This window comes from Pavona decussata, unplaced genomic scaffold, assembly GCF_977016875.1.
Source record: "Pavona decussata unplaced genomic scaffold, jaPavDecu1.1 SCAFFOLD_145, whole genome shotgun sequence".
Classification (NCBI taxonomy): domain Eukaryota; kingdom Metazoa; phylum Cnidaria; class Anthozoa; order Scleractinia; family Agariciidae; genus Pavona; species Pavona decussata.
This window is the reverse complement of record NW_028145558.1, coordinates 1,248,102-1,270,554: the sequence shown is the minus strand read 5'-3', so window position 1 is coordinate 1,270,554 and position 22,453 is coordinate 1,248,102. Positions and strand designations below refer to the sequence as shown.

The 22,453-nt window shown below is 38.1% G+C and overlaps 2 protein-coding genes and 2 long non-coding RNA genes across 4 annotated transcripts in view; 3 read left to right on the top strand and 1 right to left on the bottom strand.

Moving 5' to 3' along the window:
• The window catches only part of LOC146466354 (uncharacterized), a 233,511-nt gene that overhangs the window by 146,687 nt on the left and 64,371 nt on the right, over positions 1-22,453 (bottom strand). The window lies entirely within an intron of this gene.
• LOC146466359 (uncharacterized) lies at positions 1,590-2,963 on the top strand. The gene is made up of 3 exons (XR_014868050.1): positions 1,590-1,621; positions 2,023-2,065; positions 2,630-2,963. It is a non-coding gene; the product is annotated as an uncharacterized LOC146466359 (long non-coding RNA).
• On the top strand, positions 4,851-8,715 carry LOC146466358 (uncharacterized). Its single transcript, XM_085127526.1, has 2 exons — positions 4,851-4,886; positions 7,776-8,715. The coding sequence occupies exons 1-2, from the start codon at positions 4,851-4,853 to the stop codon at positions 8,622-8,624; spliced, it is 885 nt and encodes a 294-aa protein (XP_084983652.1). The 3' UTR covers positions 8,625-8,715.
• LOC146466357 (uncharacterized) lies at positions 13,347-20,555 on the top strand. The gene is made up of 3 exons (XR_014868043.1): positions 13,347-14,303; positions 17,059-17,110; positions 20,494-20,555. It is a non-coding gene; the product is annotated as an uncharacterized LOC146466357 (long non-coding RNA).

Below are 22,453 nucleotides of genomic sequence, written 5' to 3'. Positions count from 1 at the left end.
ATATTCCCGCTGGGATGAAAGTCCTGGCGCATTCAAAATAAATCAGACTACGCAAATCGGACTGGTTGATTTCGTTTCAGTCGCTCCGATTTATTTTAATCTCTATACCTACAAGAAACATGTACTCTCCAAAGCGCTCGAGTTCTTTGTACTCCTTTGTGTAAAATTCTCGGCAAACGAAATTCGAGGTTTGGTTCGTTTTTCTGCATTCATTCCTTTAAGCGACGCGGCGAAACAGTCGAACAGTTGAAGCCGGCAGCCCTCAACATTAAATAATTTTGTCCGAAGATTTTCATTCTATTGTTGTTTAAGTTAGACAGTAATCTTAAAGTGTCCTTTCGATTATTTTAAAAGCTGACATGAAATGAAATTAACAGTGCTGGACTCGTTAGCTCAGTTAATATCGCTTTCAAAATTATAGCGGGCTGCGCCGATCCGGTCTATCTTACTATCATGAAATTATTTCTACCTTTGATGATAAAGCAACGATGCTACGAATGAATCTGCAGCTTACTAAGCAAATGAGTATTTTAATTTATTTGCCTGTGCCAATAAGAAAAAACGAAGGAACGCTACCTAGAAAACCATACAGTTTATTACGTCTCTTCGCAACGCTGTTTACATGAATCGGGAGAATAAAATCGAATGGAGCTAAAAAACTTACGTGTTAAGGTCAGACATCCGTAGAAATCAGGAACATCGCTACAACAGATGCATGCATGGACACAACAAATCCTCCGGCTTCTTTGTTTCAGAATAAGAGCGAGACGAATACATTCCTTCGGAATAACAACTGTACAACTGCATTGTCAACGGCGAGATGTTACTTAGAAGCGACCGACGATTTTCCAATTTTCCTTTCCACACGAAGGCTGTTCTTGAAAATATCTACATAAATAAAGCGGGAGGATATTATACAAAGCTTAGTGACACGAAAAATAGTGATATTCCAGGAAATGAGCTCGATGAATGTGGATTACTTTCGCTATTTAGCGCTCGCTGGTAATTTTCTGAATTTTCGACTGTGCGAAATTCAGCTCGGCGCGCAATGTCTCTTGGGTGAACATGGGCCTTTAAGGACGCGAACACTATCGGCAGCATATATTTGATTTATTTATCTATACCATTTTTTACTTTACTTTAATTTAGGCAGAGCCCAAGATCAGTCTCAGTTTGGAAACAACAGGTGAGAAAGAACGAAAGAAATGTTACTTCAACAAAGCTCGTTGTTGTTTGTAATTCCAGATTTTGATTCAGTGAGTACTGGGGAAAGCATGGCAAAAGGCATTTATCCTGAAGTTATTTCTCACCAAATGAAATACCTGAAACAAACACAAAATGCGAGGACATTTTGTAAGCCCTTACTTGATGGCTTAGCAAGACAGGCCCAAAGCCGTATTAACCCTGATTTGAAAAGGTCTATTGCGATTACCTTGCACTTGTCATTATGACAAAATTTGAAAAAATCGCATCACCTGCGCGAGCAAAAAATCGCTCGTGTGGCCGCGGCTTTATGAAACGCGGCTTAATTTAGGATCAGTAATCCTAGCTTGTCAAGGTAATTAGTCTAACTTGTCCTTTTCTTTTTTCAGGCTGTGAATGAACTTGCAAAGAAGGATAGGTAAGTCCAACAAAGTAGAGAATCGAGTTACCTAAACTATTATATTAATGACACGATGACCATATTTTGGAAGTTAGAGTGACTGTAGTGAATTGAGAGGGCTGGCGTAACAAAGCAAAACTTGTTGCGATTTGTGAAGTTCAAGCAGCTCACTGGAAGGAATGATAAGGGCCAGTCATACTTGATTAAATTTCAGTTTATGATTAGTTCGGGTTGGATTACACTGTAATTCTCAATGCATAATAAATATAACAATTAAAGAAGTAAGGATATGATTACCAAACGCAAGAGACTGAGAAATCTTTGAACTCTTTGCAAACTCAGAGATTTTTAATATCAGTTTGAAATACTTCCGTGGACAATCTTTGAGTAAGATCGTTTTTCTGTTTTCTCTCTAACAGTGAACTGACAGAACTTAAGAAAGTGCTTGAACCACTGCAGGAAGTGACTATTGAGAATACAATCATACATCAGAAATCACGCGAAGAGCTAAGAAACTAAAATCATGAGTACGATACAAAAGTCTGCACTGTGCAATCTTTGTATCTAACGACAGAATCAAAATATTTTATGACTATACCACCCCCCCCCCCCCCCCCCCGAAAAAAAAAAGAAATAAAAATAGAGATTCTGGACTAAGTGCTACCTCATTCTATATTATCACCACGAGTAATGTTTGGATAACAATAACAATTAAGACTTCTGAAGAAAGCCGAGAAGATTAACATCAGTATTCGGCAACAATTGGGTTCGACACCCCCCCCCCCCCTCCTTCTCCCACAGTGAGTCTAAACTGCCCCTACACTATCCTGTATAGGATCTGAAATGCCACTATCCCAACCTTCAGATAGAGGCCAAACGGTAACAAAGCTAATTGCCAGAGGAACTTGTAATATTAAACTTTGCTTGCTCATGTGCGATATTTTAAACACAGATGTCTGTAAACGGAGTAAATTGAAATTAGAGTAATAAGATATATGAATTAATGACATGTTATCTCCTCACCAGTTTCCAGCAAGAAAGAAATGCAGCAAATCAAGAAGGGTTATTAGACTGCTATGCAGCCTGTTCTGCTGTACATGTCGCCGTTAAACGATTCCTCTTGTTTTATATCAGAGTGTAAATAATGTGCTGTTTTGTAAATTGAATACTGTGTATTTTTTTTTCTACATCAAACTGACGTGTACGATTTGTATTCTTGTTTTAACGAACTAAAGTAAAACGTACACTCGTTTTCCTATGCGTTCGGATAAATGAATAAAAATTCGTTTTGACAGTTTGAGCTGGGTTTCGATATTAAACCTTTCGCAAATATTAAAAGATGGTCTTATTCGGAACTGAACCTGTATTGCTTTTCAGAAATAAGACATGTTGTCGATGTTTTAGGAGGAATGTGTGGCAAGGCGAGGGAGAGGGAGGAGGGGAAGGGGGTTAGGTAGCGGGGAAAGAGGAAGGGTTCACGGTCTATCCAGTCCAGGAAGAAGAGCCTAGTGCCCAGACCATGACGCGCATAAAATAACGCAAGGTCCAAGTTTAAATCGTTGACCTGCGTGATTTCCATGTAGAATCAAGCAAAACAAAGTGAAGGAAATCACTTCTTGTGAGCAGAGCTGAGGCGAGTCTTAATTGCCCTGTATACCAGCGTTTAGCTCTCTAAACAAGCAGGATAACGTCCGGCTCGCTCGCGGCTATGACGTTTGTGTTCTTCGTATCATTGCATCAAACAATACCTTTGGGTTCCCGAACAAAAAGTATTAACCATTTAAAGTTCTTCCTCTGTTTTGCAGTGCGCAACTCTACTTCGTATTAAGGCAAAGTAAAAGCTTCTATCAGCTGCTACATGTAACAACTAAATGTTATTCAGTCCCTGTTTGAAAACCCAGTCTTGAAACTCGATTTACCACAGCTAAGTAAAATATCTGCGAAACCAGTATGGCAACCAAATGCCCAAGGACATTGACGGTTACCAAATAGGACGGTGCCTACGTTTGTTACTGCGCATACATTCTGCGCATCTCGGGATTCCCGGGTTTCCTATGGATGGTGCCCACTAATACAGGGATATCTTTTTCGCGGTTTAAAAATAAGCGGGGAATACAGAACTTAGCAATTGCTCTTGGTATCCAAAAAGAAAATTTGGAGTAAAGAATTGAGATGATTTCGTTGGATATCTCGTACGAAATACTTGGTACGAAAACTTTTAAGACAAACTTGATCATGCACAGGAATAAAAATGGAGGAATATAAGAGAACGTTTGTATGGACAGGTCAGATTGAAGTGAAAATTACGATTTCGTTGAGGCATGAATATATAGGTTTTCGAGGCTTCATTGGCAACTGCTTCAGTAGTCTGCGTAAACAGGGCTTTTATTTCTATGTATTCTTTATTTCATATATACCCTATCTATGCATCATCACAATCAGCTATATTTCTATCAATTTTTTCAAATGTCAATTGAATAGTAATTAAATGTCAAAGTGTGCTTTCTATGTAATGGCATTTGAAAGTGGACTGTGATGTTCAGTTATTACGAACTTCTATCTCTAAGAAATTAAACTGTGACTCCCTTAAGAAAGTCGTTCTTAGGTCCTTCCGTAAGCCGACCAGTTGCTCAAACCAGTCTCTTCAGTAAGAAACATCTTATATGGCGCCGAATTTTTAACATAAAAAGGTGATATCGATTTACGTGAGCAATTAATGAAAACCAATTAGTTTTAAAAAAAATTCTCAGTTGATAGAGTTTCTTGTCTAACCTATCGAAGCTGCGTCGATTACAGTAAAATTGTCGAAGTGAGGGCAAGCCCATCCTTCTTTTAACACCTTTGTGGGTGTGAGATCTAAATTTAGACGCCGTTCAGTCGTGGCAAGTTTTTGACTTAAGCGTCCTCTGAAAAAAACATAAAGGCCTCAAAATTTCATAATATCACCACAACAATATAAGAAATTTAAAAGTTCTAATTTCTTTAAGCTGGTTTTATTCTTAAAACTAAGCCAATTTTATCCGAGTTAAGGGTCGTAGAAAAAGACTCATGTTGTTTGTCAGTTATTTACGCTCTGATAATTGATTGACAACTAAAGGTGAGAATGGCCAGGCCAGGCCCTTTTTATACCGGAATTTCCTGTTTTAGACATTTGTTGATTTATTTCCCACTGAGATTCAAAAATAGTTAACAAACTTGACCTTAACTGGTTTATACTGGACAGTAGTTAGCTTTTGGCGGAACTCCAATGGTTCGTGGTGATACTATAAGAGGAACCGCTGAAGTAACTAAAACAGAAAGAGAAAAATAAGAAAACGTCTGTCAATTAAAAATACTTCAGATATTATGTCGCATACAATATCTCGAGTATTTCGTGGCAATAGCCACGTTTAAGCCAAAGTTTAAGTATAACTTGTAACGTTGTATTTATCCTCTTGTTGGATTTTGCATTGTAATTTTCTCGTATTTTAGACCTAATTTTTGCGTGAGTTCTTATAGTAAATTAGATGGACATTTGTACATCCATTCGTTCGTTCACTAACAATGCGCAGGTGCAAAGCAACCAATTGGAGCCTAATCCCTCATCCTACAGAAATAGAAGGCTACTGAAATACTATTAACAACGCCGCTCAAAGAAAAGGAAATGTGAGATGTCTGCAAGTACGCTGTAAAATTTGAAAATTTACATGTCTACTAAAATTGATCGAAAGAAGAGCTAATTTGATGCAAATGAGCCGCATGTTTGTAGCAAGATTCAGTCTCACCAGTTAAAGCAGTTTTGGAGCCAAGTTGGCATTATTCACGTTATCAAGAAACGAGGTGAGTAGCAATACTTTACTACAGCCCAATCAAGTGGGTTTCTCTCAGAAATATATCACGCGTTTTTTAAGGGTAATGTTCAAATGCAGGTGGTTTCATAAACTCCAATTAAGGTTGTTGTGAGCACCGTTTCCTGATGAATATAATGAAGGGTTGTTGCAAGGCTGAAACATTGAAACAAACCTGGTATAACATTATTATTTTGTGCTTCTCTGTTGATATTCCAGTAAAGTTACGTTTCAGTCCACGAAGATCACTGTTAGTAAGAAAGATGATCTACTGAAGACAATCTCTCAGTTGAGCGGCGACTTTCGTAATACATATCGTGAATAAATAGCGATGAATTCAAACACTTGTCGAATAAAAAGTGACGGTTTCACTCAAATATTGAAATATAAAGAAAGATGTATTATTCCCCACGTCACGTTTTGAAAGAACTATCTTCCTTCTGAACGCCATGACGTTCCCTATAATGGTCGGTCGCTAACCACTGAGCTACAAAGTGACGTGAAGAGCTGGGTCATTTAGTACAAATTTCAAGGAAGGGAAGAATACTTTTTTAGAAAAGATATCGTTTAGCTCATCAGTTAAGTCAGTTGTTCTACCGCAGGTAAGACAAATACGAGGCTAAAACAAGTAAGGAGGTGATGCTCCTCTTTATTAATGCAGATGGCTAAATGACAAAAGAGTTTACAAAAGGAAACCGTATGGTTTACTTTTAGCTCAATTTTTAAAGAACTTTAGTTATGCACCTGCCATTTTTAGTAGTTTCTTGTTTATACTTAAGATACATTTTGGGAAAGTTTGGTGTGCCTCGATTAATAGTTTTCCAGTTAATTCAAGCAATTTATCTTTTGAAGAAAAGTATAGCTCAGAAAAATTCGTTACAAAGAAGTCTGTATATCTGGCACACTTCTTGTTTAGTTATTCGTACTTCTGTCTGTTTACTGTTAATTGACATCCTCGTCTAGTTCAGAGAAAAGAACCAATTTCCCACGCCAAATATCAAGTGAGCGATGATTTGCACGAACTTCGATGTCCTCGCGATCAAAACTTGCAAATTGAAGAAGGATAAAAACAGATAGAGAAATTAGACAACCAATCAGATTCTTGCTTTCATCTTATGCCATATGGGTACAGCTGATGCTTTAGCACAAAAACAACATCGTTTTAATACGTTGTCATGTTTGATCGAAATTAATCTACATACACCTAAGAACTACATGTGGACAATTATCTTTTTATCAAAACAATAGTTCACCGCATTCGCAGATCTTTACAATGACAAGAACAACCTTCAACTAAAGCAGCCTTGAACATAGTTTGGCGTTGATCGACTAATAGGGCAAAATGCGTCGAAAATATCCTACAGGAAATAAGAAATTGAAAACTTCGCCATAGCAAAATTGATACGTTTGGATAGAGTTTGAGACTTTAAAGTAACCGTATTTTCCTAAAAGAATATTGGTGGGGCTATTCAGCTCAAGGAATGATTTCTTTTTATGAAAACAAGGCAGTACATCATCACATCATTTAATTAAATTTGAAGCAACCCGTCGTTACCTAGAGTATATTCTTGCTACTGTTCAGCTTAAGGACTGAAATTTCTATGAAAACAGCCGTCTTTTTCTAGAGATTATTTGTCGGACTGTTCGGCTGAAGGACTGAAATCTTTATAAAAACAAGGCATAAAATCATCATTTTATTGAAATTCATTGCGAATTTTTATGTCACTATCATGAGTTCTGTAAACGACGATCCGGCGAAATAGAAAACGGAGCGACGATTTACGAATGATAACCATGTGATCAAACAATTTTAGGAAAATTTGTGGAAATTAAACGTAGAAAGTAAATTTATGTTGATATTTTAGAGGAGCTACTGTTCAAGTAAGGATAGTATGTGGATTTTTTCTTACAGACAGACCATCATTGGCAAAATACCAAAGGAAAAACCTCGTTTTGGAAACTTTGCCTTTCGTCTTCCAAGTTGAAGTTTTTATACTCGGCTCTTTTCACAAACATTCAGAGTTTTTAATTTACGTTTGTATGGCATTGCTATGACCATATATGGACACTGGTATAGCTTATGTCTCTCAAAACAACTGCGACACAACCACACCGAACACGGGAAAAACAAAAGAATGAATCATGGAAATAATTTATTTAAAAATTAATCAAGACGAGGAAATGAAATATTACTCTAAGAGTTCTACTGTAAGAAACGACTGAACATATTTTTCTTTACTTTGTTCTTATCCACAGCTTACAAAGAATTAACACGAGGAGAAGGAGCGTTTCAGTTTTATTGAAATATGGTTGGTAACTCTACTAAAGATCCTTCTTGAGAAAAGCTGGAAAATGCGTGGAAAAAAGTTTTACTCACTGAATTTATTGTGATAGCTATACTCAACGGTTTCACTCTCGTCGCATTTGCAAGAAATCGCCACTTACGCAAGCGCACTACTTATCTGATAATAAACCTGACTGTGGCTGATTTACTGGTGGGAGCAGTGACAGGACCAGTGGAAATATTATGCCTAGATTTCGAACGTGGACGTGGTTTCAGCTGGCAAGAATTCTTCATTTTAACCTCGAGCTTCATATTTCCCCTTGCCTCTTCAGCCAATCTTTCGTTAATTTCTTTAGAGCGGTTGCACGCCACACTTTTCCCCTTTAGGCACTGTTTAATTGAGAAATGGCTTTACTTCAAAGTTATTATTGGCAGCTGGATGATAACTTTGCTACTGGCATCCATGATATCGGTTGTTGAAGGGCTCCATTTAGAGTTAATTCCGTATGCACTTGCATGTTACACTTTTCTTACCCTTCTTATCATGACTGTTTCTTATGTTATTATTATCATAAAAGTCAAAAGTAACCCTCCTCCGCAGCATTTTAGTGCACTTTCCTCGGAAAGGAAATTGTCAGTAACCTTAGGCATAGTTACAGTCGTGTCTATCCTGACTATTCTGCCCGCATCTATTTGGGTAACAATTGTACACGATATAGCCAGCCAAATGTCCTTAACTTTTGCAGCATTCATTCGAATACACTCAACGCTATCTTTACTATATTATGCCAATTCTATCGTCAATCCATTGATATATGCCATAAGAATGCAAGAGTTTAGGAAAGCGGTTAAGGAGCTTTGTAAGAGCACTCCAAAGGTGTCCAAACCCATTGAACTGCATGCAATGTAGTGCATGAGGGGAAAGAAAAAAGCAATAAAACAAAGAAAACAAACTTTAGCGATTAAAAAGAATCGAGATTTGGTTTATCCTGATAGTTATGTTATTTTTACTTACTTTGCGATGCACCTTTTTAACATGTGTTGTAAAAATTAATGTTCTTTTTTATATTTTGTTGTAATCAACTGTGAAGCGACTGGTTTTTTTTTTGTTTTTGTTTTTTCCTGGTACAAGTAACACTTAAGCCAAGCTTAAAGTTGCTGAATCTCATGAGCAGCACGATCCTAAAATACTGGCTCAAAACAACTTGTTCAAGGCGTTATTAAGCTTCAAGAAAGTTTCACTGAATAAAGAACTATGACAGCGTTACTTGTGGTATTTTTACTGGAGCTTCAATACAATCTTTCCCTTGCAACAAAAGCCTGGTAAAAAGACTGGTAAGCCTGGTGAAGTCTGGTTCAACCAGGCTTACCAGGCTTTTGGTATGAACTCAAGTCTGGGTAAGAGTCTGGTATGCCTGGTTTTACCAGCCTTTCCTGGTTAGCTTGGTCAAAAGTTACCTAAAAAGCCTGGTAAAGCTGGTTTCGGCGCGCAAACTAGAACCTGAAAAGCCAGGTAACCTTGGTTTCAGGGTGAGTGTGGTTAAAACACCGTACCTGAAAAGTAGGGTTAGACGGGTTTTTCCAGACTTTCAGGGTAAGTGTGGTGGAAAAGCATAACCTGAAAAGCCAGGTTGGCCTGGTTTCCCCAGGCTTTCAGGTTAGGTATGGTTGGCAAATATTACCTGGAAAGCAAGGTTTAGCCTGGTTTTCTCAGTTAAAGGGTGCATACGCAGCTGTAGTAGGAAAACAAACTAGAAAAACAGAGAAGTCTAGCTTATCCAAGCGTTTTTTCACGTTTGCTTTGGCTATGGTTCTACTTTTGTACGTTCTGTGATTGGGTAGTAAAATGTGCGCAAATTTCTCAACCAATCAGAAACAAAATCATAAATCACAATAATAACAAAATTCCCATTCAAGTTCAGGTAGATTGTAACAACTTTTATTGCAGACTCTTGTGCAATTTCTAACACTTTCCTTGGAATTTAAAACGGAGACTGACATGTACACATGCTGAGAAGATAAATTCTTGACAGCTACAACCATAAACTTTGTAAAGAAATTGATGGTTAACAACTTTCTGAGAAAAAAATCCTTTTCACACCAATGCCTCATTGGTGTCAGGAAAATAATACATGTATCATAAATGATCTGATGTTTACTTCATTGAAATTGTACATGTTGCATTATACAACTCTTATGTGATTTTGATGTCAATGATTGCTCTGTTTCTGCTGCTTGGAAATTTATTTTTCTTCTTCAGGAATGGACCTGGAAAAAAGGTGAGGAAATACATGTGTAAATATTAATTTCAAGTTACACAATTATTCAGTGGCTCTTAGAGGATGGGAGAGCCTACAAAAAAAGTTTAAAATGCATTAACATACATCTGTAGTTACTTGCACCTTCATTTTCATGATCTCAAACTTTATGGCATTTGAGCATGATTACAAACTGCATATTACACAAAATTTGGTTCAAAGTTTTTTTTAAGGTATTTCTTTCCCCAAGGTTCAATGCTTCATAACTTGCAATTCACAACAAAGTTGAATACAATGTTCTAACAATACAGTGTATAATGATAGGTACATGTATTTTCAATCACTAAAATAAATTGTAACAAGGCGGATAAGGATTTGTTACCCACCCCAATGGTTAAAATGCCTGTTTTGCCTACATATACATTTTGCTGACAAGAAAGAAAAATTTTCTCCACCAACAATGTCAATAGTGGTCAAGCAAAACAAGGGAAGCAGTTACTGAACTGGTCTGCACTGAAAAGGAGCCATCTGATTGGCTCCGTGAGTGGTGCAAATTTGTCTATAGACACCGATAAGATGGGCCACTTGTGGTACAATGTATGTTTGAAAGGAACAAAGTGTTTCAATTTTGACAAAAATGTTCCATTCTAAGCTTATGAAAAACAAACTGTTGAAACTGTCATGTCACAGTATTATTACAACATAAAAGCAAAACATTTCATCATCCAGACAAAGAACATAAACAAGTTCCGTGCAGACTTGAAAGCAACAAAATAAAACCTTACTAATTAACTGCATGTAACAGTAACTAACTTGTTCGGTTGGTATCGGAAAGATAATGGTCTCATCCTTTTTTAACTTGACCAATACATGTATTTTCCCAGAACATACTTCATGCTAGCTCTAGTTTTGTGACTTTGCTTCTTAGACAACATAAATGTACTGTAGGTTTGCTTTGGCCCATTAAAGGTGTGATATTTCTTTTAGCCAATGTAGAACAATTCAAGAATCACTGTGTTTTAAATCCTGCCAGCATACTGTACTCAGTTTGTCTATGTTGACACTGAATGTCAGTGTAGGGGCCAATTCATTAACCATTGCCAAAGTAAATTTCTGAATTACCCCACTACAGTATGTCTCTTGGTTGACAGGGAAACAACTGACCAGGACATCACCACATGTGAAATCCAGCACTCAGGTGACTGTGTCTCGTGAATGAGGTTTCCGGTAGGTTACATTGTACATTGAATTTACATGCATATGGGGTTATTGATTTTGTGTCACCAACTGTGTGTCAAGAGGGTGAAGAAATAGACCTCGAATTCACATACAGTACAATGACTTGCGTTGAAGTTATTGAGCTACAATCCATTCCTTTATGCAAAGTGCAATACAGTAGATGGTACATGTAATTCTAAGTTTTGGCCCGGAGGGTACACATTGGGTATGCTTCATGCAAAAGTCCTTTTAAAGTGTGTATCTACATGTATACATTCAAGTATTCATTTCAATATATACAATCTAGGACAGCTTCACTTAAGTTGAAGTTACAAAGTGGCAAGAGAAGGGGGCACTCATAAAATTATTAATACCCATGACTCAACATAGCAAAATAATGTTTTCTCTCTGTGACAGAGCCATAGCCAGACTTTTAGGAAAGGTGAGGTGAGCATTGAAAGTGAAAAGGACTTGAGCTTCAAGGGGGAATTTGGGGGTACACATATGCTCCCCCAGAAAAGAGTGAAATGCAGAAGTTCTGGAATGCTATTTTGAGCTCTTCTTCATGGATACAATGTTCAAAAAAATATTCTTGTTCAAATGTGAAATAGCAACTTTTTGGTTTCTTGCAAGTCAACATTAATACTTTAGCATTGCTCCTGGCATGGCCTCTACGGAACAAGTGTCACGAGGAGATAGTTTACTTTATAAAATGGTGTAAGGCCTGCATGTCTTAGACTTTCTTTACATGTATATTGGCTGCCTTTCCTCACCATTTCTTGACTAATTTAGTTTCCTGTGTACATTCATAGCTCAAAGGCCATATCTTTGTAATGCGTTCTGCACATGGCTTTTGCCTAATCTCTATATTTTGTAAATTTACTCATTGTTTTGTCTGTTTTGTGACTATGCTTCTTACATCACATACATGTAGGTTTGGTTTGGCCCATTAAATATATTTCAGCCAATGTACATGAAGAGCCTTTCTTGTAAGCAGAGAATGATGAATTATTCCAGAAAGTGACGCAGGCATACACTGTACTCAGAAAAAAAGAAATCTGAGTGCTCCTATCAGGAGTCCAACCTACATGTAAGACCTTCTGATTATTAGTTCGGATGCTCTACCACTGAGCTACAGGAGACTCGTGGGAGCTAAGGCCATGAAACTACGTGTAGGTTCATGGGACAAACATCCTGCATGCTGCTAGGATTTCAATATCGAACGTGTTATCTTGGAATACACTGTATTTTGTATGAATGGCTGTCTTTTCCATCACCTTGCCTTGCTTTGCTTGTTTCACAGGAGTTTAACACCTTGCCATCCTTTTACCATAAAATTATGCTAGTCACTGACTGTGCTTTGAGTACGCATGATATGAACAGGCAGGACAAAACTTTAGATTCTCCTTTGAAGATCTCATCCCTTTCCGGGATGAGTTGCTCTTAATGCAATGATCTCATGATTCTTGCAGGATAAGAAGCATAGTGGCAAAACAAACTGAATTATGGTAGACATTAAATTCAAAATAAAGAGAAAGCCGAAGCCACAGAATTCATACATGTATGAAAGAAATGACCTTTGCACTCCTATAAATTTGAAACAAGTGAACACAGGGCTTTGTTCAGTCAGTATCAAATCCTCTCAGTACATCGTATAATGGTAAGCGCACTTTAAGTGTACACAAAAAAGTTAATTAGTCAGAAGGCAGAGAGTAAAAGTGGCCATCCCACCAGAGAAATCAGAAGTTTTGGCTGTTATTTAACATGCATAACAAAGCAAATTGTGACTTTACCAGGGCCAGTTTTGGATGTCTGCAAACTCACCATTGAATGAATTTGTGATGACCCTCACTTGTAATTTTGAACAAATTGCCCTCTGGAATCAGTGGATTTTTCCCTAAGCTTGATAAGCTTATGAGGGTTAATCCCGGGGATTAAGCTTTGAGGATGCAATCTAAAATGCTTATTGGGGAACTGATTACTTTTCAACTTCAATGTAATAATAGTTTTTCTATTTAACTTCGAAATGCAAGGCAAGTGTCTCGTCTTGCTCATGTTAGCTAGGCCCTGCCTAAATGTAAACATATAATTTGTATTATATCAATATGAGACATCAGCGAACCGGCTTAGCCGTTAGTTGCCTAGCCCCAGTTGTTCAAAGGCCGGATAACTTTATCCAGTGGATAAGTCACTATCCGACAGTTTCAATCTGTGCAAAGATTTCAGTATTTCGTCGTGTACAAGCGAATATGCACACTCTAAGCACAGTCTAGTTTAGGAGTGAACGAAAACCTTGGACAACGTTTAACGTGAAGCATATTTTAGACCCCGAATAGTGCCTTATCCAGCGGATAAAGTTATCCGGCCTTTGAACAACTGGGGCCTGGCCAACAACTCGTACGCGCGAAACGACCCGTTACCGTTTTGCTTTTAAGCTTATATAGAGGAAATAAAGATTTATGACCTGTGTAATTTCTCGTGGAGTCAAAACGTCAAACTTGCTTAAATTCAAACCAACAGCCTTCAATGCCGATTATTGCATTGAGGGCAGAAATCAGTCAAGTTTGAGCTTTAATACATGTATATTTCAAACAAAATGGCCGCCAAAGCAAAGTTATATTACATCGTGTACAGCTGATTTCATAAAATTAAAGATCACTACTGCATCTTACCTTTATAGCGTCATTTAGACCACATCTCCTTGGGATCCTGAAGCTGAAATTAGGCTGCTCAGAGTATCCACAGCAATCATTAATTCACAGACAACTTTACATTCCTCTACATTCCCACGAATCGACATTAATTTTGTTTACGCCAGCGCTACCAGCGGCCAGCAGATGTCAGAGTCACATGACTTGAGGAGGCGCGGTCCCACGGCTGGAGCAACAGGCGGTCATTTTGAAGAAAGAGGTACCAGTTACTGGTTTGTAACCGTTTTCTCGGCAAACGAACTCGCTCTGATCGTGTGCAAAAATAGCCTATATAGTAACGGATGAAAATATAGACTATTTTTGCTAACGATAACAAAGGTCAAGGCTTTATCGTGCTCGAAAATGACTGTGAGACGATCATTTGTGGTAAGCGGAGCGATCAAAGGACGTGGTGATTTCAAGGTCAGTAACATATCGATATGCTTCTTTCCTTCTTGGCTGGTTATTTCATGACGTTTCCATTTATTACAGAGTATTATCACCTTCTTAACATACGTTACATACATCTTATTTCGTGAAATCTCGAAGTGAATTAGGAACAGAAGCCATTTCATTTGTTTAACTTCAGTCGATTGCGGCATGTCTTGTATCGATCGGTTAAAAATTAATGGGCTTGGAAGGCCCGAACGAAACCACATCAGCCAACTTTTCATCGGAATTTCGACAAAATGTACTTTTTTGTCTGTAGTACGTTAACTTCATTTTAGAGGAGGCTCGATTGCAACTCAATCGAGCCCTTTTCCGGCGCATGTTTCTCATTTTGATCTCAAAAGTAATTTCTGTGCGAAAATGCCATAGTGCTCATGGCACAGAGGTGACCCTTAAAACAGGGCTCTATTTCCAACAAGATACTACTATGCACAATGTAATCTGGTCACAGAAGACTGAAACCAAAGGTGGCAAACATGAGGCTTAGTTTGCATGTACTGTAGTTTTTAAGTCGAACCTGTATTACACTGCATTGCACTGCACTGTCACCCTCTGGCGGCAGGTCTATTCCGGGGGTGAGGGGTGGGGGGTGAGGGGTGAGGGGTGAGTTTAACTGGGTTGAGTTTAAATGTCCCTTGACAGACTTGACAGAAGTTCAGTCAGTTTCCCCATTAAACCTGTGATAAGGCCCAATTTTAGCAGTGCTCTTATTTATTTTTACGCGGTCGCTCGCTAAATTTTTGCAGGAATGGTTTTTAAAATACCAAGACTGAGAGCCTGATCACAGGTTTATAGTTCTGAGATACTACGTCTGCCAACAACCGCGTCTCAATTCATACTAAAGCGTGATAAGAGGCGCCTCATTTCTCAGGCTACCGATAAACCAACCAATGGAATAATGAACTTTGACAGGCTGTTGACAACATTATCACAAGATGTTGATTTCATGCAAATGATCACAAAACACGTTCTTAAGTTGACTTGAAAGTTGACCTGGCTGAACAAAAGCAAAACACTATTATTAAGGATATTGTGTTTTATTTGTGAAATTTTGGCGTAAATAATGGATTAAGCTTTATAATACTTCAGAAGTATGTTTACTGGGGCATTTTGTTTATTAAACTCAACGCGATACGTAACCGGATCCTAGTAAATTATTTTCATTATTTTTCACTCTGACGCCATTGAAAAGTTTCACGGCGAGGTTTACATTTCACGGCGTGAAATATTTCACTCCTTTATAATTTTACTTTCACGGCGTAACCGGGCGGCGTGAATTTATTTCCCAGTCTTCAGATTCACTCCCAGAGTGAAAACGTTTCGGAATAGCGTGAACACGGCGTGAAATTTCCACCTCACAGTGTGAAGTTTCAAATACACGCGCCGTGACCGTGAAAAAAATTCACTATTTGGAGTGAAATCCATAAGCCCTCTTTTCGCGTGGAGGGTCACATATGGAGACAGTATGACAAAGGGAAAGGGGTTTCTGGGCTGCTATGGAACCCATTTTGTTTTAGCACCTAAGATAGTGTGTGAATTAAATCACTGATTAAATTCAAATAAATTAGCAACAATGTAAAAATTATAGTTCTCAGGAAACTTATCAGTGTCACATGTACCACGTTACAATACACTCCATTAGTGAATGTCGGGTATTAGATGCGTCTCAGATCTCAGTAAAATAGGGGAAGAAACTACAGTCTTGAATCTTGAATTGTTATAGTCTGAAATGTCAGCTGTCTCCTCCCCATAACCCCCTGTAGGTTAGGGAGAAGAGACGGCTGACAATTCGTTTCGAACAATTGGCTCACCCCTCACCCCTCACCCCTCACCCCCCACCCCTCACCCCTCACCCTCACCCCTCACCCCCCACCCCTCACCCCCGGAATAGACCTGCCGCCCTCTGGCGGTCAATTGTCAAAATCCAAAATTTCTTTCCTTTATAACTGTAACATTTTGACCTTTTTTAAATGGTCACCTCTTTTAAGCGGTAGTGGTCATCCTTTACTAAATCCCAACAAGCTGTTTTTATACTGTGTTGACCTGTTTTAAACGGTCACTTAATAAAAGGAATCCACTCCAATATTGCAACAAATGACATTCCAGGCAATTGAATTTGTTGCAACCTACCTGAATGATCTTGGCATTAATGTTTTATTAAACCATTTCTATACCATGTTTTTATTTGTCAAAGCATTTTATTGCTGCAGTTTTTTTCTGAGCAAGCAAGCGATTTGTACATGGGTGGGGGTGATGTGGGATGGTATAGGACAGCAAGAGATGGCTGTACAGTGTAAAGTTTGTGAGGGGATTCGGGTGGCCTGATTTTTACTGGGTGTTTTTGGACTTGTACAATATGATTCCCAGAAGTAATAATTGTTTATGTTTCATGTTCAGTCTAAAGCAGTTGGTTGAGATTTAGGTGACTTATGCCTATTGCTCTAGGTTGCACTGACTGTAATGCTGGCAAAATTAAGTGTCTGTGCTTGACACTGATTTGCAGGTGATTTCGTGCAATCAACAGTGTTATAATATGAACATTTCACATACAGTCTGTAAAGTCTGGTAAACTACTTGTAGATGCAAAATGCAACCTGATAAAACTCAGCCTCACAGATTGTGTATTGCTTTGTATATTATTCTTTGTACATGGAAATTTGCTGTCACATGTACATGTACATGTACTTAATCTGACTAAGAATAAAATTGTTTGTAATTATTTTTACAGATTACCATCTTCATGTATAATTTCCCATGTTGGGAACACCATTCTTGATCAGGTACAATACATGCAAGCTATATTTTAGTGTAAATGAAATCATGTTGTGGTTTTTGTTTGAAATACATGTACACTGTAGTTTAAAGCAGTTTAATTCTAATAGTTTAATTGTTCCAGCTCAGTCAACATTAGGTTTTTGTTTAATTTCCTGCCCATTTGAGTTTCCTGGACTCGCGGGCCAGTTTTTCAAATTAAGTAATGTTCAAGGTCCATCGCTGAACTGCAGAAATTTTTGAAAGTATGAATACACTGTAGTGTATTTTGTTTTTCCTGACGCACTCATTTACATACATTTATCCCATGCCATAGAGAATACAGCCAATCAGAAAGTTAGAAACCTATTGCATATTTTGTGGTATGCAACCAAAAAAATCCTAGTGTTCCTTGCAGCCTTAAAAATTTTTCCCGCCAAAAGATTGATCGAAGAGCCTATGACAACTCAAAATTTTCATTCAGAAAAAATTACTGCCAACACTGACTAAAACATGGAAGAAGAATACCCCAGTTTTGACCTTAATTTTGAATTCCTGGAACTAGACGTGAAACAGGAAAGTTACAATGCAGATCAAAAATAAGTGAACCAAAATATGCGCCTAAAATGCATGTAATGCCCGTATGCATATATACGCATACGCGTATTGACATGTCGTTAAATGAGTGGCATGGGATAAATTACTGTAGTTATGCAGTCCTTTCTGGTGGTACATGTAAATCAAGTCGCTCAGAGGATAGTTCATGGTATACCACTCGAAAGCATTGCATAACCAGCATGTAATAATTGGAACTGACTTACAGTACATGTACAGTGTTACATGTACATATTAATCACTAAAATGATATGGGTGGTTTTCACCTCACACATTGTCACGCAAGTGAAAACATAAAATCCTCAACCATTCAACAGATTAAGTCAAGAAATTGATATGTTGTAGAAGAGTGATACATAAACGTGTGCAAGCCACAGGGCTGTGCGATATCTCCTAATCGAGATATTCGAGAAAATGTACCACGGAAAATTACAGAGTTTAGTATGGGACGCCATGTTGGTGCCCCGTCTGATGGGCACCAACATGGCGGCCGGAAACCAGCAAAAACATCTGGAGTTTACCTTGGCTATTTCAAAGCCTTTCTTCTCTCTGCTGAACTTTCACACATTGACATTAACGCTTCTATTACATGTTACCTGATCAGACCTAAAAAAAACACGAGGCGAATCGATGTTTTCATGTACGTGACATGTTTAGAGCAGCAATCCTTCTGTCACGCACTGCGCAAAAATCGAAAATTCAAACTGCCCTATTTTCAAAACAAAGAATGCTATCCTGCTGAAAACAAGCAAGCCGATGGAAATTTAGATTTTCTTAGATGTGATGAAGATAAAAACCCAAAATTGTGTTTAGTTATGAATTTCAATTTTTTATGATGTCATGTGAAAACCAAGAATACATGTAGCAGTTCTTGAACTGACTGCAGTGTGCACTGTACATGTACTGTAGGTGTGAATGCTCTATTACAGTATGCCAATCTTCATCAATTCATCAAAAAATAATTTCTATTTGGTTAGCCTGAGTGAACGGGTATTGTTGCCCGCTTCTGTTCATTTACCTGGTCTCCCCATGAAAGCTGCATTTGAGTAATAACTACAGAAATTCTGTAATGTCATGATGTAATTTCTACATATACCGGTACCAGGATCTGGGTGGTTAATCTGATTGGTTGAAGAAAATTTCCTAAAGGAACTTGTCCATGGCTTTTTGTTGTGGTGTGTCAAACTGCTAGAAAAATATAATTTGAAGATAAGAATATTATTTTGAATTGTCCTCCAATCTACAGTGTACTGAGTGAAAGGTTTTTTACCATTTTAAGGTGTGTCAATGTTTGAGTTTGAAAAAAAGGCTGCAGAGAAATTGCCAGCAATATTTCTTATAGTTCTTCTAGTTTGTCAACCAAATTGCTATTTTACAACAATGCAGTGTACAAATAAAAAAAATTAAGATTCTGTTTCTTCCTGTTTTCTTGTTTGTGGAGATGATATTAATTGTCTTGTTGGTGTTGAACTATGCCGTAAACACCATGCCAAGAGCAAATAATCTTTATTCAAAAATAAAGACTGACTCATTGGACTGACAAAAAGCTTTAATTCAGTAAACAAAATGGGTATTTTACTGATTCCAATCTTTGGAGTTTAATTGTTTTAGCAGCCATTTAGTGGCAAGGCTCAACATACATTTGTAAAGATGTGGCTGATTTTCTTTCGGTGATCTTGAAAACTGACATGATGGTTATATTATTGATTCTGTGGTGCCTGATCTGCCATACTGGCCTTTTCTGCTCTTGTGGAGCAACCGCTGCAACGTCTGTTATTGATCTTTCCTTGAGACACACTACATGTTTAAATCATTTTCTTGAAACTATAAAAAACATAGCCTGTGAACAGGCTGCCAAGTGGGGTATAGGGCGAAGACAAAAATGGTGCTTGGAGAGGGAGTAATAAAGAAGGGGAGTGAGCTTCTGGACATTCTTGTCATGCCATGGAAACAAAGCAGCTGAATTCTACTGGAAGTTGATGGTCAAAGGCTGTCAAATCATACTTTCTGTAAACTTGGAGCTTTACAAGGTTAATGGTTTTGAAACCTCTCTTTAGTCATTGGCAGTCAGTACTTTTACTTTATGTCTCATTTCTTTGCCAATTACTACAAAATTCCACAGCTCTGAACTGTTTTGATACCATTCAAAAGAATGGGAGCTATTCTCTGCTACATTGTAGGCATGTGATACTGAAGAAGGGCTATAACGTTTTGACTGCTTGCATGTCGAAAAAAAGGTACACATGTAGCTTTTCTCTGCTAGGCATGTAATATTGATAAAGGGCTTTAAGGTTTTGACTGCTTGTATGTCAAAAAATGGTGCACCTGTAGCTACATGTACATGTTTTCTCTGCTAGGCATGTAATATTAATAAGGACTTTAGTGGTTTGTCTGCTTGCTAGTTTTGCTTTGAATAGTGTCCTTTAATGGTTTTCAATTTAGTGCTGAAAACCTGAGAGTGTATCATTACTCTGACCATTCACAACAGACATAGACAGCATTTGGTTTGGCTTCCCATTGTTGAAGAACAATAATAATTGCCAGTGATGTGAACTTTGCCACCAAATCATAGAGCACAGCTGGTGTAAAGCAAAACCAAGGCAAACATGAAATTGCTTTGGGCACTCAATTGAAAACTGCTGAAAAAATATTACCTGTATTCATATGTCACTTGGCACTAGGACCAAAGAGCACAACCTGTGGGTGCATCAAGCCAACAACAAACTCTGAACCCTCCACAATCCATACATGTATATAGTAATCCCAGAAGTTGAAATCTCTTGTTTATTATTACTAGATTCACCATGGTACATGTACATGAACAAGGCAAATGGAAGTTGAAGTGAAAAGGCAGGTAAAAGAGCGCCACAAGCAGATAAGTCAATGCTGTATAATGTAATGTTAAAGGGACACAGTCACCTTTGTGACCACGCTGACCTGGACACTAGTTTTGTCAGTTTGAAAAGCGTCTACCTCAACCGCCTGCGTCGACTAAAATAACAAGAGAAATCAATCAAAAACATTGGAGAGCAAATCACCATGATATACATGTATATTTGGAAAATCGCATTTTCTCAACCTGACAATAGGTTCGTGCGGAAAGAATCTTCGTAAATGATTCAAACTTCACGTCGTGACTGCATGGTTTGGAGCTCTGACGAAGACAAGCTTCGGTACACAGGCGATTATCTCCTCGACAAGGACAATCTGTAGTAGAGCCTTGTTTTCTACGGGTCAAGCAAGCATTCTTGCAATGACATGGGTTTGGTTCCTAAATTTAGATAGTGGAGAAGCTGTCGAAACGAAATTATGAAAGCAAAATATATGATTGAAAGCAGAAATAAAGCTTACCGGTCGTCTCGCTACAAAGTAGTTTTGTTACACTGCAGTTCAGTTGATTCGCTACGTTTTAAAATTGACATATTCTGTAATGTTTGAACTCAACTTGCTTCTCATGCAAAAACGTAGAAACAGCTAAGATAATTTTTCACACGACTGGATACCGAAATAGCAATTAAATGATTCTTTGACTTTAGAGGTAGTGTGTATTCGTTGACTATTTACTTTCCCTGGACAAGTCCATCAGTAAATTATTCCATGGTATCAAAGAAATGAGTGTTCTAATAATTATGACATTAGGTCTATAATCACTATAATAATTTTGACTGGCAAATACTTCGACTCGACAAGATTTGACTGTTTAAATTTTTCAAAGGATGCGTTTCTCAGCGCGAGGGCGTACGATCAAGTGTGATATGCAAATCAGCTAAGAAATGGTATCTAATGCGCATGTGCACCAGGTGACTGTGTCCCTTTAATACATGTAATTAGGATAGTTCCTAAAAGGTGATTACAGTACCGCTTGAAACTATGGGACCATTTGCACGCGGTAAAACCTCGTCTTTGCCGAAAGTGATTGCCGCGAATTCACCGCGGTGGGACGAAAACCGCAACCGCGGCAAAGACGAAAGCAACCGAAAGCCGCGGGGAATTAGACGCGGCAATGCCTCGGTAAAAATACAATAATGACTAATTACTATTGTCAGGGTATTGTCAAACATTATCTCACCTTTCATCCTAAAGAAGCCCTCAAACAAAAGAATTTGTAAAGACTCACCGAATCACAAAACCGAACGACCGATAACAATTCGTTTGGCAGTCACTGACGAAAGTTTCTTTTTCTGCATTTGGGACATGTTCAGTTTTTGTCACGCTACAGGCAATAATCACAGAGCAAAAGACATAGTTTCAGTGTAATTCTTGCTGTTTACGCCACACAGTCAAGAAAGATATGCTATTCGTTTGATAAACCTCCTGATAACCCTTCCTACTGACGTAAAGTGCGCAACAAAGTTCAATCGAAATAGCGACGCTGAATTCAAAATATGCAATCGGATTTCAGTACGGACGCGGAGAAAAACAAAGTGAAAATCCCTCCAAATGTATTGCCAATGTAATCCGGATTCGAAAAACTAAAACTTCGTAATAGATTTGATTCGGTATCGAGTGTGAGCGATAAGATCGATTCACTTGAAGCAAACACAAACGCGGAAAATTACCGCAACGTTTAACGTATTTCTATTAATATTTACTTTGGATAAAACGAAAACAGCAACTTTAGCAAAAGTGAAAAGCTCCTTCCGATGTTTTAAAACGTTGAGAGAGGCAGTCGTTTGGACGTAGAAAGGACCGTGCCATGATGAAAACACCGGGAAGATTTCAGTCACGTGCTAGGCAACCAAATTCCTTCACGTGTA

Bases quoted from the DNA above. Each gene is read 5' to 3' on its own strand.
- LOC146466358 (XM_085127526.1), top strand. From the start codon at position 4,851: ATGGTTCGTGGTGATACTATAAGAGGAACCGCTGAA. The intron at 4,887-7,775 runs GTAACTAAAACA...TCTTGAGAAAAG, and splicing joins CTATAAGAGGAACCGCTGAA to CTGGAAAATGCGTGGAAAAA.